General features: G+C 39.2%; 1 protein-coding gene and 1 long non-coding RNA gene across 5 annotated transcripts in view; both read left to right on the forward strand.

The window, feature by feature from the left end:
• Positions 1-16,923, forward strand: part of LOC125092674 (uncharacterized) — a 373,116-nt gene that overhangs the window by 175,475 nt on the left and 180,718 nt on the right. The window lies entirely within an intron of this gene.
• On the forward strand, positions 1,330-3,373 carry LOC125092662 (S-adenosylmethionine decarboxylase proenzyme-like). The gene has a single exon (XM_047717037.1). It carries the CDS (start codon positions 1,640-1,642, stop codon positions 2,642-2,644), a length of 1,005 nt encoding a protein of 334 aa, XP_047572993.1. The 5' UTR covers positions 1,330-1,639; the 3' UTR covers positions 2,645-3,373.

Raw genomic sequence — 16,923 nt, forward strand, 5'->3', positions numbered from 1 at the left:
GGGCAGTTGGAACACCTCATTATAGCCTGGAGAGGGTGAAAGTCTAAGGTCTCCACATGGCCTTCACTGGTGGGAATGGAGATGGGGCTGTTTTTCTTCTGTGGTATTTGCTTGATATAGTTTGGCTATTATCTATAAGTTTTATGCCTTGCTAGATTTCCTCTTCCTTGTACTTTGGCTACAGAGAGATGACTTCTTTTTTTTTTTAAATGTTATTTATTTATTTGACAGAGGTCACAAGTAGGCAGAGAGGCAGGCAGAGACAGAGAAAGGGGGAAACTGTCTCCCTCCTGAGCAGAGAGCCTGATGTGGGGCTCGATCCCGAGATCATGACTTGAGCTGAAGGCAGAGGCTTAACCCACTGAGCCACCCAGGCACCCCGAGAGGTAACTTTTGATAGAAATTTTATTGTCTGCTTTTGTTGGTATTTCCAGATTTCTGGTTTCTCCAACACAGTCTGGGATATATATAAGGCAAAAAGAAAAATCATGAAATTCACACTGTGTCATTCCTTGCATCTTAAGGTCCCAAATAGTATGTTTCTTCTTTCTGTCTTTCAGAGTCTCCTTATGATTGTCTTCCATATAATGTACAGGGGTTTTAGTTGAACATAGAAGAAGGCTCTATTTTGGTCTGGAACTATGGAGTGATTTAGAATTTCTGAAGCTAGAAATGATTCTAATGGAAAAGTACCAAGGGAGAAAGTCTAATATGAAAAATCAAGTTCTATTACTACTGGAAGTTGTGACCCTCAAATTTTAGATCAAAGCTTAGTGAATCTTTATTTAAAACTCACTTTTTCATATTTCTTACCATTATGAGGAATACTGATTGGTTCTACTTTGAGAATAAAGTGAAGAAGGCTTAACACTAGTCTTAGACATGAATTCCATTATTCTCATTTAAGATTAGGGGGAAAATTATTGAGATTTAATTGACATATAATATTATATTAGTTTTAAGTAAGCAACATAATTCAATATTGTGAAATGATTACCACAATAAGTCTAGTTAAAATTCATTGCCATGCATAGTTTCAAAATTTTTATTTTTTAAAATTTTGATAACATCTAAATGTAACTATATTTTATTGGAAAATGAAACATATTAAAGGGAAATGTGATATAAGTTCAATATAAAATAGAATAGATGAACAAGCATGGGAAGTACACATATAAAAATAATCTGAATTCATTTGCATAAATCCAAATTATAACATAAAAACATTGTTGAAAAATTCTTTTTTAATTTACTTTTCTAATTAGAGAGCAGATACGTAGTTATTTGTGTATAAACTTTTCTTATTCAGGCTTCCACAGTATGGCCGGCGACATTAGCTAGCGCTCGCTCTACTCTCTCTAATGGGGAAACAGCGGACTACAAGAGACTGAACTGTATCTGCCTCTATTTCCAACAGACTCACGTTCAACTTTCGCTCACAAAAAAAGCCGGGAAAATTTTATTAATCCTTTTTTTTAAAAAAAAAGTTAATATAAAATTATAGCAAAAAAAAAAAAAAAGGAACCTGAACTTTAGTAACACAGCTGGAACAATCCGCAGCGGCGGCGGCAGCAGCGGGAGAAGAGATTTAATTTAGTTGATTTTCTGTGGTTGTTGGTTGTTCGCTAGTCTCACGGTGATGGAAGCTGCACGTTTTTTCGAAGGGACCGAGAAGCTTCTGGAGGTTTGGTTCTCCAGGCAGCAGCCCGACGCAAACCAAGGATCTGGAGATCTTCGCACCATCCCCAGATCTGAGTGGGACATTCTTCTGAGGGATGTGCAATGTTTAATCATAAGTGTGACAAAAACTGACAAGCAGGAAGCTTATGTACTCAGTGAGAGTAGCATGTTTGTCTCCAAGAGACGTTTCATTTTGAAGACATGTGGTACCACCCTCTTGCTGAAAGCACTGGTTCCCCTGTTGAAACTTGCTAGGGATTACAGTGGGTTCGATTCAATTCAAAGCTTCTTTTATTCTCGTAAGAATTTCATGAAGCCGTCTCACCAAGGGTACCCACACCGGAATTTCCAGGAAGAAATAGAGTTTCTTAATGCAATTTTCCCAAATGGAGCAGCATATTGTATGGGACGTATGAATTCTGACTGTTGGTACTTGTATACTTTGGATTTCCCAGAGACCCGGGTAATCAGTCAGCCAGATCAAACCCTGGAAATTCTGATGAGTGAGCTTGACCCAGCAGTTATGGACCAGTTCTACATGAAAGATGGTGTTACTGCAAAGGATGTCACTCGTGAGAGTGGAATTCGTGACCTGATACCAGGTTCTGTCATTGATGCCACACTTTTCAATCCTTGTGGGTATTCGATGAATGGAATGAAATCGGATGGAACTTATTGGACTATTCACATCACTCCAGAACCAGAATTTTCTTATGTTAGCTTTGAAACAAACTTAAGTCAGACCTCCTATGATGACCTGATCAGGAAAGTTGTGGAAGTCTTCAAGCCAGGAAAATTTGTGACCACCCTGTTTGTAAATCAGAGTTCTAAATGTCGCACAGTGCTTTCTTCACCCCAGAAGATTGACGGCTTTAAACGTCTTGATTGCCAGAGCGCTATGTTCAATGATTACAATTTTGTTTTTACCAGTTTTGCTAAGAAGCAGCAACAACAGCAGAGTTGATTAATAAAAATGAAGAAAAAACGCAAAAAGAGAACACACATAGAAGGAGGTGGTGGCTGCTTTTTAGATATTGATATCGGGGGCCATGCTTTCCATAACCACCACCTTGTAGCTGCAGAAAGCCCTAGATGTAATGATAGTGTAATCATTTTGAATTGTATGCATTATTGTATCAAGGAGTTAGATATCTTGCATGAATGCTCTCTTCTGTGTTTAGGTATCCTATGCCACTCTTGCTGTGAAATTGAAGTGCATGTAGAAGAAAACTTTTACTATATGAAACTTTACCACACTTGTGAAAACAATTCAATTTGGTTTACGCACAGTGTAATATTTCTCCAGGTATCATCCAAAATTCCCCACAGACAAGGCTTTCGTCCTCATTAGGTGTTGGTCTCAGCCTAATCGTCTGGGACTGTTCTATTAAACTGCTGCCAGGATTTTACGTCCAGTTACCTCCACTTTCTAGAACATACTCTCTACTAATATTACTGAAACCAGTTTCTATTTCATACAGATGTTTTTTGCAACAGCGACTAAAGTTTATCTTCCATGAGTCAAGTCCTCTTAAGAAAATGATTGCAGTTTTCTATTTTGTGTCTTACTATTTTGACATTATTGCTTCCTGTACCTGTACTTCCTTTAATTGATTTTGTTCTCATCATGGTGTCTTGCCTCCCAAACACCCCTCCCCCCCAATAAAGCAATACACTGTTAAAAAAAAAAAAACTTTTCTTATTCAATATACTCATATATACAGTCATATATAGTCTAAGTTGCTATGGAAGAGACAGTAATGGAAGGAAGAGAGAGAGAAAATCAGTGATCAAGCAAAGAAGAAAAATATTTTTATTTCCTACTCTAGGAGAAGGTGAATATTCCAGGATGGGTGGATGGATAAGCTCCATGAAGTTTTTAGGCATCTAGGGTCCTTCTTTTTCATCCCATTTCCGGTTCTGAAGGGATTTCCTCTCTTCTGCAAGTTCAAGGCTGGCTTATTGGCACCAAGTGTTATAACCTTCAGAAAGGGGAAAAGAGAAAGTGGATGGCACACATATGCCCTTCAAGGAACCCGTATGGAGTTGCAAACACATTTTCCACACATACTCCATTTGGTGAGAACTCCTTTTTCTCATACCCTTGCTGACTACTTCCCCAAGGATACTACCCCCAAATCTCATTCAGCTACAATATTCAACTTGAAATCCAGGGTCTCTGTGTGATGTGCAGTCCTTTCCATATTGTCAAGAAGGAGCTTCTGGCATCTGATGGACTATGAAATAGAAAATTTATCTTCGCCAATTTTCCACACATACTCAGTATACCGCAGGAAAGTTGAATGAAAATCCCACATTGACTGAAGGGAAGGACCAGAGACACACAGCTGTCATCATTCTATAGCAACAAAGAAACACCACTGGCAAGAAAGAGTGGAGAATCTCTGCCTTGGCAGTACTTTAAATTTCTTGGTCAAAGTCTAATTCTGATTTCTGGGAGGAATGGTTTTGTCCAATAGTCTCTGTTACTTCCAACTTTGCCTTCTGAGAAAATCTTACTTCTCCATTATTACCTATGCATATATCTGAAATAGATATCAGAAAACAAAAAACAAAAACCCCTCTTCAGGACTACAGAGCCATCAGAGCCCGAATCCTGTGGGTGCCATTTTGGAAATCTTCAGGCTACTTTATCAATGGAACAATCACAGGCATTTCTAGGCCGGGCTTGTAGTTCCAGTGACAGAGAAAGATTCTGGGTTATTTACCTCTGGAAACATTCATGTGAAAGTTAAAATAGCAATCAGCTTGTCAGATCCTGGTTCTTTAGTCAGTGCATTTATTAACCATACTCTATGCTTAACTCATCTTTTTCTCTCCTAATGTAGTGGTGGTTATTGTTAGGCAATCTGCAACAGTAGGCTTAGGAAGTTTGTCAGTCTGTAAATGCCAGCAATCACGAAATCTCAGCGCTATACAACAAGCATTCATTTCACGCATGTCTGCCATTGGTTGAGGTTCAGCTAACCTAGACTTTTCAGCTGGGTAACTCTAAGCTACAGGTTGATTCCAGGTATCACTCATTCTCTTTTGATTAGCGCATCAGCTGGTGATTGCAGAGGCAAAAGAAGGTTTTGGAAATCACAGAAATTTGCTATGCCTCTCAAGGCCCATGCTCAGATGTGGCCACTCTCACTTTGCCCAATTTTCTTCAGCTAATGCTAGCCACATAGCCACACCCAGAGGCAAGGGATTGGGGGGTAATATGACCACCTTTAGCTTGGATGTGAAGTCACACGACAAAAGGTGTGGACATAGGGAGGGTAAAACATTTGGGCCAACAGATCAATATACCATGGGGATTATCACCATTTATCTGAACTTTTCCTCTGACAGAGAACACTCAGTCTCTTAAGTCTGGTTTGTCTCTTCTAAACTTCTAAGTCCCGAAATCTCTAGCTTCTGAGTCAATTTATTTTATTTTATTTTTTTTTTAAGATTTTATTTATTTTGTCAGAGAGAGAGGGAGAGAGAGCAAGCACAGGCAGACAGAATGGCAGGCAGAGGCAGAGGGAGAAGCAGGCTCCCCGCCAAGCAAGGAGCCCGATGTGGGACTCGATCCCAGGACGCTGGGATCATGACCTGAGCCGAAGGCAGCTGCTTAACCAACTGAGCCACCCAGGCGTCCCTTCTGAGTCAATTTAGATTGCAGATTATAAGAAAAGAATTTCCTTTAGGGGGCTGTATTTTTTCCATTACTGCTTATACAGTTACATTTTCCTGACATTGTCATTCTCTCATATATTTTGTTAAAGGCTGCAGAGAGAAGCTGATACAAACCAACATGCTAATCACTTATTAAGCCAGTACCCGTTTTATATTTTATTTCCACCCTGCCCTACTCTCCACCACTTCTAATACCAAATATTCTAGATGTTAATGTTCAGTGACAGACAGAAAACGTCTAGGTACTTTTACAAAAAGAATTTAATACAGGAAATTTGATGCTTATAAAAGACATGGAAGAATGGGAGTAATGGGCTCCCGCAGCTTTGGAGAGTGCAAGGACAATGGTCACAGCTATATTCCGGAAGCCAAGAAGCTGCAGTTGCTGCCACTTGTACTGCCTGTGGGATGGCCTCTCAATACTGCAGACAGAGCTGGTGGCCACACACACATGCTGAGTATGCCACAAGTAAAGAAACACAGCACCTTGACCTTGCTTGCTTTCAGGAGAAGACAGCAAACTGCCCTTGTCTTTATTGCCCTACATAGTATCCAGACCAGAACATTAGCTAAGACCCGTACACACCCCAAATCCCAGCTGCAGGTGAGCCCTTTGAGATGTATTTTTCTCTTTAGTCAAGAAGAAGCAGAGATGAGGGTAGGAATGGAAAGCATATGCCAATTGGCAATGTCTGGCACATATACCGAAGGAGCAACCTTATCCTTCAGATCTCAAAAATGTCTGTTATTGAGGGCCGCCTGGGTGGCTTAGTTCATTGGGCATCTGGCTCAGGTCATGATTTCAGGGTTGTGGGATTGGCCCCATATTGGGGTCCATGCTCTTTGTGGCATTGGCTTAAGATTCTCTCCCCTTCATTTATGCACACATGCTCTCTCTCTCTCAAAAAAAAAAAAAAGGCTGTTTTTGAGAAAATAAATTTGAAAAACAGAGGGAAAAAAATGGTCAATTTTTTGCACAAAGAATGAGCAAATAAAGAAAATATCAATGAAGTCTTATAAAATAACTTTTATTGTATCAGAAATTAAACATACAGTTTTCAGGAATTAAATAAATACAACTATGGGAAATACTTTAGAGTATATTTTGGTGACTATTTTCATGTGTCATGTGTACGTCACAGAAGAGAGTACTGAAGTCTATAAACGTAGTGGGAATTACAACTTCATCAAATCTACAAATAATGAAAAAGATGTAAATTCAGGGTTAAGTTTTTTTGGAATTTATTTTCTTTAAACAATTTTATCTAAAATGTTGATATGCCCTTATAACAAAGAATATACTAAGTACAGGAAGGGATATTATTTATCTTTAAAATATGGAAAATAAGCTTGGCCTTGTAGGAGGAAGCACTGATTTGAATTATGATTAACTCTAATTTTTTTAAGTATAAAAATACAAAAAGATTTAAAGGGCTCATCACTACCACCATTTAAGAGAATATTACTGTTACATTGACAGTTTGTCCTTCCATTTATTTTTCTATGCAAGTTTGGCATATATGATATGATACACAGCTTGCTTTTTAAATTTCAGTTCACCATTTACATCTTGATTCATACTTAATTACCTTATCCTTTTACAAATAATACTTACTGAGTATACACACACAGCTCTTTAAACTACATAACTAGGCCAGAAATACTGTAAAAATTGTGCACACAATTTAAATTTTCATCGTTCCATTAAATAACTCTAAAGAAAAATGAACAAGGTATATTTGAAAGGAAGAGGAAAACACTTTCTCTTCTATATAGTGTCAATTCTCAAACCTTGGAGGAGGTCATGGAGAGGATATGACCTCTGGTTGACCAGCTAGCTGGACTATCAGAGGCTCTGCTTCCTTCCCCTCCCCTTGGAGTGCATGTTCTGCCCACCATCCTCACCACCAGAGTCATTAAAGCAGGTTGTTGTGAGAGAATAATGTGTTATTGAGATCACGTGGGTGGTATTTGGTGACTGAGCCTAGTTAAGGCTTCTATATAAATTCTTAAGGGTCTGGCAAGCGGGTGTTGAGATTTGCAATTCTTGTGGCTGATCCGGCCAGGCTACGTAGGTAAGTTCCCTCCCTTATACGCACTGTCTACCTTTCTGGAATGGTCTGCCTTTTTCTTCGGTCTCTCTCTGCCCTCTGCGTCAGTAGTGGGGGTGGCAATTTCAGACTTCACCCACTCCCAAAGCTCCCAAGATTGCAAACCAGCACAGACTTTGCCAATCTCTTAAGAAATAAAATTATCATTGAGATTTAAAGTTGCGTTACCTTTATTATCAATGAGATTATCTTTTCATATTTTTATCACTTGTTTTTCATTTCTTTTTCTTTTTTTAAAGATTTTATTTGTTTATTTGACAGAGAGAGAGAGACAGTGAGAGCGGGAACACAAGCAGGGGGAGTGGGAGAGAGAGAAGCAGACTTCCTGCTGAGCAGGGAGGCTAATGCAGAGCTTGATTCAGACACTTAATGACTGAACCCCCAAGGCACCCCCATTTCTTTTTCTGAAAATTGTCTGTTTATTACAGTTTGCCATCAGATTTGGGAATTTTAACTTTCTAAGTTTCTGAGAACTAGAATGTATACGTTTGTGTATATAGAATACAGATTCTATATATAAAAAGTTTTTGTCACATTTTCCTTTTTACTATTCAGTGATGTTAAAATATTCCTGTACTCTGATCGTTCCAATAAATAAACCTTTTTTTATGGTTCGTTTATGCTTAAAAACACTATTCTGCACCACAATTATAAATAAGTCTTCTTTAAGTATTTGAGTGATAAGTATTTTTCATTTTTAAATTTCTTAAACTCTTAATTTTACTTCCAGTGTTAGCTGGAATTAACACACAGTGTTCTATTAGTTTCAGGCATACCATATAGTGAATCAACAATTCTGTACATTGCTCAGTGCTCATCGTTAAATGTACTCTTTAATCCCCATCACCTATCAAACAATATGTATTTTTTTAATTGACTCTTTAGGTATACTTTGCAAACAAACACATTTTAAATGTATAGTTTAATGAATTTTGACACATGTATGTTTAATTAATGAACTTCCTAATCAACATAGAGATTATTCGCATCATCACAGATGCCTGTTGTCCATCTTCCACATCCTGCTCCAGGTAACCACTGAACAGACTTCTTTTTTTTTACTTTTTACTCCATTATTAACATATAATGTATTATTATCCCCAGAGGTACAGGTCTGTGAATCAGCGGGTTTACACACTTCACAGCACTCACCATAGCACATACCTTCCCCAATGTCCATAACCCAACCACCCTCTCCCTACGCCCCTTCCTCAGCAACTGTTTGTTTTATGAGATTAGGAGTCTTATAGTTTGTCTCCCTCCCAGTCCCATCTTGTTTCATTTTTTCCTTCTTTACCCCCCAAACTCCCCACTTTTCCTCTCAACTTCCTCATATCAGGGAGATCATATGATAATTGTCTTTCTCTGATTGACTTTTTTGCTCAGCATAATACCCTCTAGTTTCATTCATGTCCTTGCAAATGGCAAGATTTCATTTATTTTTTTTTTATTATTTTTTTAAATTTATTTTCAGCATAACAGTATTCATTGTTTTTAAACCACACCCAGTGCTCCATGCAATCCGTGCCTTCTCCAATACCCACCACCTGGTTCCCCCAACCTCCCACCCCCTGTCCCTTCAAAACCCTCAGATTGTTTTTCAGAGTCCATAGTCTCTCATGGTTCACCTCCCCTTCCAATTTCCCCCAACTCCCTTCTCCTCTCTAACTCCCCTTGTCCTCCATGCTATTTGTTATGCTCCACAAATAAGTGAAACCATATGATAAGTGACTCTCTCTGCTTGACTTCTTTCACTCAGCATAATCTCTTCCAGTCCCATCCATGGTGCTACAAAAGTTGGGTATTCATCCTTTCTGATGGAGGCATAATACTCCATAGTGTATATGGACCACATCTTCCTTATCCATTCATCTGTTGAAGGGCATCTTGGTTCTTTCCATAGTTTGGCAACTGTGGCCATTGCTGCTATAAACATTGGGGTACAGATGGCCCTCTTTTCACTCCATCTGTATCTTTGGGGTAAATACCCAGTAGTGCAATTGCAGGGTCATAGGGAAGCCCTATTTTTAATTTCAAGTTGGTGCAGCCATTTTGGAGAACAGTGTGGAAATTCCACAAGAAATTAAAAATAGATTTCATTTCTTTTGATGGCTGCATAGTAGTCCACTGTGTGTGTGTGTGTGTGTGTGTGTGTGTACACACACACACATCTTCTTTATCCATTCATCTGTTGATGGACATCTAGGTTCTTTCCATAGTTTGCCCATTGTGAATATTGCTGCTATAAACATTCAGGTGCACATGCCCCTTCGGATCACTACGTTTGTATCTTTAGGGTAAATATCCAGTAGTGCAATTGCTGGGTTGTAGGGTAGCTCTATTTTCAACTTTTTGAGGAACCTCCATGCTGTTTTCCAGAGTGGTTGTACCAGCTTGCATTCCCACCAATAGCATAGGAGGGTTCCCCTTTCTCCGCATCCTCGCCAGCATCTCTCATTTCCTGACTTGTTAATTTTACCCAATCTGACTGGTGTGAGGTGATTGTGGTTTTGATTTGTATTTCCCTGATGCCGAGTGATGTGGAGCACTTTTTCATGTGTCTGTTGGCCATCTGGATGTCTTCTTTGCAGAAATGTCTGTTCATGTCCTCTGCCCATTTCTTGATTGGATTATTTGTTCTTTGGGTGTTGAGTTTGCTAAGTTCTTTATAGATTGTGGACGCTAGCCCTTTATCTGATATGTCGTTTGCAAATATCTTCTCACATTCTGTCAGTTGCCTTTTGGTTTTTTTGACTGTTTCCTTTGCTGTGCAAAAGCTTTTGATCTTGATGAAATCCCAATAGTTCATTTTTGCCCTTGCTTCCCTTGCCTTTGGCGATGTTCCTAGGAAGATGTTGCTGCGGCTGAGGTCAAAGAGGTTGCTGCCTGTGTACTCCTCAAGGATTTTGACGGATTCCTTTCTCACATTGAGATCCTTCATCCATTTTGAGTCTATTTTCATGTGTGGTGTAAGGAAATGATCCAATTTCATTTTTCTGCATGTGGCTGTCCAATTTTTCCAGCACCATTTATTGAAGAGGCTGTCTTTTTCCCATTGGACATTCTTTCCTGCTTTGTCGAAGATGAGTTGACCATAGAGTTGAGGGTCCATTTCTGGGCTCTCTATTCTGTTCCATTGATCTATGTGTCTGTTTTTGTGCCAGTACCATGCTGTCTTGATGATGACAGCTTTGTAATAGAGCTTGAAGTCCGGAATTGTGATGCCACCAACTTTGGCTTTCTTTTTCAATATTCCTTTGGCTATTCGAGGTCTTTTCTGGTTCCATATGAATTTTAGGATTATTTGTTCCATTTCTTTGAAAAAAATGGATGGTACTTTGATAGGAATTGCATTAAATGTGTCGATTGCTTTAGGTAGCATAGACCTTTTCACAATATTTATTCTTGCAATCCAGGAGCATGGAACATTTTTCCATTTCTTTGTGTCTTCCTCAATTTCTTTCATGAGTACTTTATAGTTTTCTGTGTATAGATTCTTAGTCTCTTTGGTTAGGTTTATTCCTAGGTATCTTATAGTTTTGGGTGCAATTGTAAATGGGATGGACTCCTTAATTTCTCTTTCTTCTGTCTTGTTGTTGGTGTAGAGAAATGCAACTGATTTCTGTGCATTGATTTTATATCCTGACACTTTACTGAATTCCTGTACAAGTTCTAGCAGTTTTGGAGTGGAGTCTTTTGGGTTTTCCACATATAGTATCATATCATCTGCGAAGAGTGATAGTTTGACTTCTTCTTTGCCGATTTGGATGCCTTTAATTTCCTTTTGTTGTCTGATTGCTGAGGCTAGGACTTCTAGTACTATGTTGAATAGCAGTGGTGATAACGGACATCCCTGCTGTGTTCCTGACCTTAGCGGAAAAGCTTTCAGTTTTTCTCCATTGAGAATGATATTTGCGGTGGGTTTTTCATAGATGGCTTTGATAATATTGAGGTATGTGCCATCTATCCCTACACTTTGAAGAGTTTTGATCAGGAAGGGATGCTGTACTTTGTCAAATGCTTTTTCAGCATCTATGGAGAGTATCATATGGTTCTTGTTCTTTCTTTTATTAATGTGTTGTATCACATTGATTGATTTGCGGATGTTGAACCAACCTTGCAGCCCTGGAATAAATCCCACTTGGTCGTGGTGAATAATCCTTTTAATGTACTGTTGAATCCTATTGGCTAGTATTTTGGCGAGAATTTTTGCATCTGTGTTCATCAAGGATATTGGTGTGTAGTTCTCTTTTTTGATGGGATCCTTGTCTGGTTTTGGGATCAAGGTGATGCTGGCCTCATAAAATGAGTTTGGAAGTTTTCCTTCCATTTCTTTTTTTTGGAACAGTTTCAGGAGAATAGGAATTAGTTCTTCTTTAAATGTTTGGTAGAATTCCCCCGGGAAGCCGTCTGGCCCTGGGCTTTTGTTTGTTTGGAGATTTTTGATGACTGTTTCAATCTCCTTACTGGTTATGGGTCTGTTGAGGCTTTTGATTTCTTCCTGGTTCAGTTGTGGTAGTTTATATGTCTCTAGGAATGCATCCATTTCTTCCAGATTGTCAAATTTGTTGGAGTAGAGTTACTCATAATATGTTCTTATAATTGTCTGTATTTCTTTGGTGTTCGTTGTGATCTCTCCTCTTTCATTCATGATTTTATTTATTTGGGTCCTTTCTCTTTTCTTTTTGATAAGTCTGGCCAGGGGTTTATCAATCTTATTAATTCTTTCAAAAAACCAGCTGCTAGCTTCGTTGATTTGTTCTATTGTTTTTTTTGGTTTCTATTTCATTGATTTCTGCTCTAATCTTTATGATTTCTCTTCTCCTGCTGGGTTTAGGGTTTCTTTCTTGTTCTTTCTCCAGCTCCTTTAGGTGTAGGGTTAGGTTGTGTACCTGAGACCTTTCTTGTTTCTTGAGAAAGGCTTGTACCGCTATATATTTTCCTCTCAGGACTGCCTTTGTTGTGTCCCACAGATTCTGAACCGTTGTGTTTTCATTATCATTTGTTTCCATAAATTTTTTCAATTCTTCTTTAATTTCCTGGTTGACCCATTCATTCTTTAGAAGGATGCTGTTTAGTCTCCATGTATTTGGGTTCTTTCCAAATTTCCTCTTGTGATTGAGTTCTAGCTTCAGAGCATTGTGGTCTGAAAATATGCAGGGAATGATTCCAATCTTTTGATAACGGTTGAGACCCGATTTAGGACCGAGAATGTGATCTATTCTGGAGAATGTTCCATGTGCACTAGAGAAGAATGTGTATTCTGTTGCTTTGGGATGAAATGTTCTGAATATATCTGTGATGTCCATCTGGTCCAGTGTGTCATTTAAGGCCTTGATTTCCTTGTTGATCTTTTGCTTGGATGATCTGTCCATTTCAGTGAGGGGAGTGTTAAAGTTCCCTACTATTATTCTATTCTTGTCGATGTGTTTCTTTGATTTTGTTATTAATTGGTTTATATAGTTGGCTGCTCCCACATTAGGGGCATAGATATTTAAAATTGTTAGATCTTCTTGTTGGACAGATCCTTTGAGTATGATATAGTGTCCTTCCTCATCTCTTATTATAGTCTTTGGCTTAAAATCTAATAGATCTGATATAAGAATTGCCACTCCTGCTTTCTTCTGATGTCCATTAGCATGGTAAATTCTTTTCCACCACCTCACTTTAAACCTGGAGGTGTCTTCGGGTTTAAGATGAATTTCTTGTAGGCAACATATTGATGGGTTTTGTTTTTTTTATCCATTCTGATACCCTGTGTCTTTTGATTGGGGCATTTAGCCCATTAACATTCAGGGTAAGTATTGAGAGATATGAGTTTAGTGCCATTGTATTGCCTGTAAGGTGACTGTTATCGTATATTGTCTCTGTTTCTTTCTGATCTACTACTTTTAGGGTCTCTCTTTGCTTAGAGGACCCCTTTCAATATTTCCTGTAGAGCTGGTTTGGTGTTTGCAAATTCTTTCAGTTTTTGTTTGTCCTGGAAGCTTGTAATCTCTCCTTCTATTTTCAATGATAGCCTAGCTGGATATAGTATTCTTGGCTGCATGTTTTTCTCATTTAGTACTCTGAATATATCATGCCAGCTCTTTCTGGCCTGCCAGGTCTCTGTGGATAAGTCTGCTGCCAATCGAATATTTTTACCATTGTACGTTACAGACTTCTTTTCCCGGGCTGCTTTCAGGATCTTTTCTTTGTCACTAAGACTTGTAAATTTTACTATTAGGTGACGGGGTGTGGACCTATTCTTATTGATTTTGAGGGGTGTTCTCTGAACCTCCTGGATTTTGATGCTTCTTTCCTTTGCCATATTGGGGAAATTCTCTCCAATAATTCTCTCCAATATACCTTCTGCTCCCCTCTCCGTTTCCTCTTCTTCTGGAATCCCAATTATTCTAATGTTGTTTCGTCTTATGGTGTCACTTATCTCTCGAATTCTCCCCTCGTGGTCCAATAGCTGTTTGTCCCTCTTTTGCTCAGCTTCTTTATTCTCTGTCATTTGGTCTTCTATATCGCTAATTCTTTCTTCTGCCTCATTTATCCTAGCAGTGAGAGCCTCCATTTTTGATTGCACCTCATTAATAGCTTTTTTGATTTCAACTTGGTTAGATTTTAGTTCTTTTATTTCTCCAGAAAGAGCTTTTATATCTCCTGAGAGGGTTGCTTTAATATCTTCCATGCCTTTTTCAAGCGCGGCTAGAACCTTGAGAATCATCATTCTGAACTCTATATCTGACATATTACCAATGTCTGTATTGATTAGGTCCCTAGCCTTTGGTACTGCCTCTTGTTCTTTTTTTTGTTGTGAATTTTTCTGCCTTGTCATTTTGTCCAGATAAGAGTATATGAAGGAGCAAGTAAAATACTAAAAGTGTGGCAACAACCCCAGGAAAATATGCTTTAGCCAAATCAGAAGAGATCCCAAATCGTGAGGGGGAGAAAGGGGATAAAAATGGGTTCAGAAGAAGAAGAAGAAAAAAAAGAAACTATTAAAAAAAGAAAGCCGATAAAAAATATAAAAGGAAAAAAATATATATATATTAGATAAACTAGCTAAAAAAATGTTAAAAAAAGAAAACGGTAAAAGTTTAAAAAATTTAGCAGAAGAAGAGAAAAAAAAATTGAAAAAGAGAAAAAAAAATTAAATTAACTGCAAGGCTAAAGAATCATGGGGAGAAAGCCATGAGTTCCATGCTTTGCTTTCTTCTCCTCTGGAATTCCGCCGCTCTCCTTGCTATTGAAACTGCACTCCTTGGTAGGTGAACTTGGTCCTGGCTGGGTTTCTCATTGATCTTCTGGGGGAGGGGCCTGTTGTAGTGATTCTCAAGCGTCTTTGCCCCAGGCGGAGTTGCACCACCCTTACCCGGGGCCGGGCTGAGTAATCCGCTTGGGTTTGCTGGGTTTGCTTTCAGGAGCTTTTGTTCCCTGAGTGCTTTCTGTAGAGTTCCGGAGGACGGGAGTGAAGATGGCGGCCGTAGAGTTCCGGAGGACGGGAGTGAAGTTGGCGGCCTCCCGGTCTCCGGCCCGGAGGAGCGGAGAGCCCAGGGTCCCACTCCTCTGTGTGCCCTTAGAGAACAGTGCCCAATGACTCCCGTCACCCTGCCTCCGGCCGCGCTCCGAGCTGACCGAGCCTGTGACCAGTTCAAGGTAACCCCGAGTTTAGAGCTCACTCCTCGGCTCTGTCTCTGTAGCCGGCTTCCCTGTTCTAATACCGGTAAGCTCTGCGACACTCAGACTCCCCTGATCCTTCTGTGACCCTGTGGGACCTGAGGCCGCGCTGACCCTGCCTGGGCTTCACCCCAGTTAAGCCTCTGGAGCGATGTCCCTCAGTGGAACAGACTTTTAAAAGTCCTGATTTTGTGCTCCGTTGTTCCGCCGCTCGCCGGGAGCCGGCCCCTCCCCCCGTGGTCTATCTTCCCGTCGCTTTGGATTTACTTCTCCGCCAGTCCTACCTTTCAGATAGTGGTTGATTTTCTGTTTCTAGAATTGCTGTTCTTCTTCTCTTCAATCTCCCGTTGGATTTGTAGGTGTTTGCAATCTTTAGATAAGCTATTTAGCTGATCTCCCGCTACCTGAAGTAGTCTCAGCTGCTACTTTTCCGCCATCTTGACTCCTCTCAAATGGATGGGATTTTGATAGGGATTCCATTAAACCTGTAGATTGCTTTAGGTAGCATAAACATTTTCACTATATTTGTTCATCCAGTCCATAAGCATGGAACATTTTTCCATTTCTTTGTGTCTTCCTCAATTTCTTTCATGAGTACTTTATAGTTTTCTGAGTATAGATTCTTTGCCTCTTTGGTTAGGTTTATTCCTAGATATCTTACAGTTTGGGGTGCAATTGTAAATGGGATTTCCTCTTTAATTTCTCTTTCTTCTGTCTTCTTGTTGGTGTATAGAAATGCAACTGATTTTTGTGCATTGATTCTTATATCCTGACACTTTATTGAATTCCTGTATGAGTTCTAGCAGTTTTGTTGTGGAGTTTTTGGGTTTTCCACATATAGTATCATATCCTCTGCAAAGAGTGATAGTTTGACTTCTTTGCCAATTTGGATTCCATTTACTATAGCACCAAGAACCATTAGATACCTGGGAATAAACCTAACCAAAGAGGTAAAGGATCTGTACTCAAGGAACTACAGAACACTCATGAAAGAAATTGAAGAAGACACAAAAAGATGGAAGACCATTCCATGCTCTTGGATCAGAAGAATAAACATTGTTAAAATGTCTATACTGCCTAGAGCAATCTATACTTTTAATGCCATTCCAATCAAAATTCCACCGGTATTCTTCAAAGAGCTGGAGCAAATAATCCAAATATTTGTATGGAACCAGAAGAGACCCTGAATCGCTAAGGAAATGTTGAAAAACAAAAAAAAAAACTGGGGGCATCACGTTACCTGATTTCAAGCTTTACTACAAAGCTGTGATCACCAAGGCAGCATGGTACTGGCATAAAAACAGACACATAGACCAATGAAACAGAGTAGAGAGCCCAGATATGGACCCTCAACTCTATGGTCAGTTAATCTTCAACAAAACAGGAAAAAATATACAGTGGAAAAAAGACAGTCTCTTCAATAAATGGTGCTGGGAAAACTGGGCAGCTATATGTAGAAGAATGAAACTCGACCATTCTCTTACACCATACACAAAGATAACTCAAAATGGATAAAAGACCTCAACGTGAGACAGGAATCCATCAGAATCCTAGAGGAGAACATAGGCAGTAATCTCTTCGATATCAGCCACAGCAACTTCTTTCAAGATATGGATTCCTTTAATTTCTTTTTGTTGTCTGATTGCTGAAGCTAGGACTTCTAGTTCTATGTTGAATAGCAGTGGTGATAATGGACATCCCTGCCGTGTTCCTGACATTAGAAGAAAAGCTCTCAGTTTTTCTCCATTGAGAATGATATTTACATTGGGTTTTTCAT

This window comes from Lutra lutra, chromosome 2 (genome assembly GCF_902655055.1).
Source record: "Lutra lutra chromosome 2, mLutLut1.2, whole genome shotgun sequence".
NCBI lineage: Eukaryota > Metazoa > Chordata > Mammalia > Carnivora > Mustelidae > Lutra > Lutra lutra.

What these genes read in the sequence shown, in the direction of transcription:
- LOC125092662 (XM_047717037.1), top strand. Translation starts at nt 1,640, where the DNA reads ATGGAAGCTGCACGTTTTTTCGAAGGGACCGAGAAGCTTCTGGAGGTT.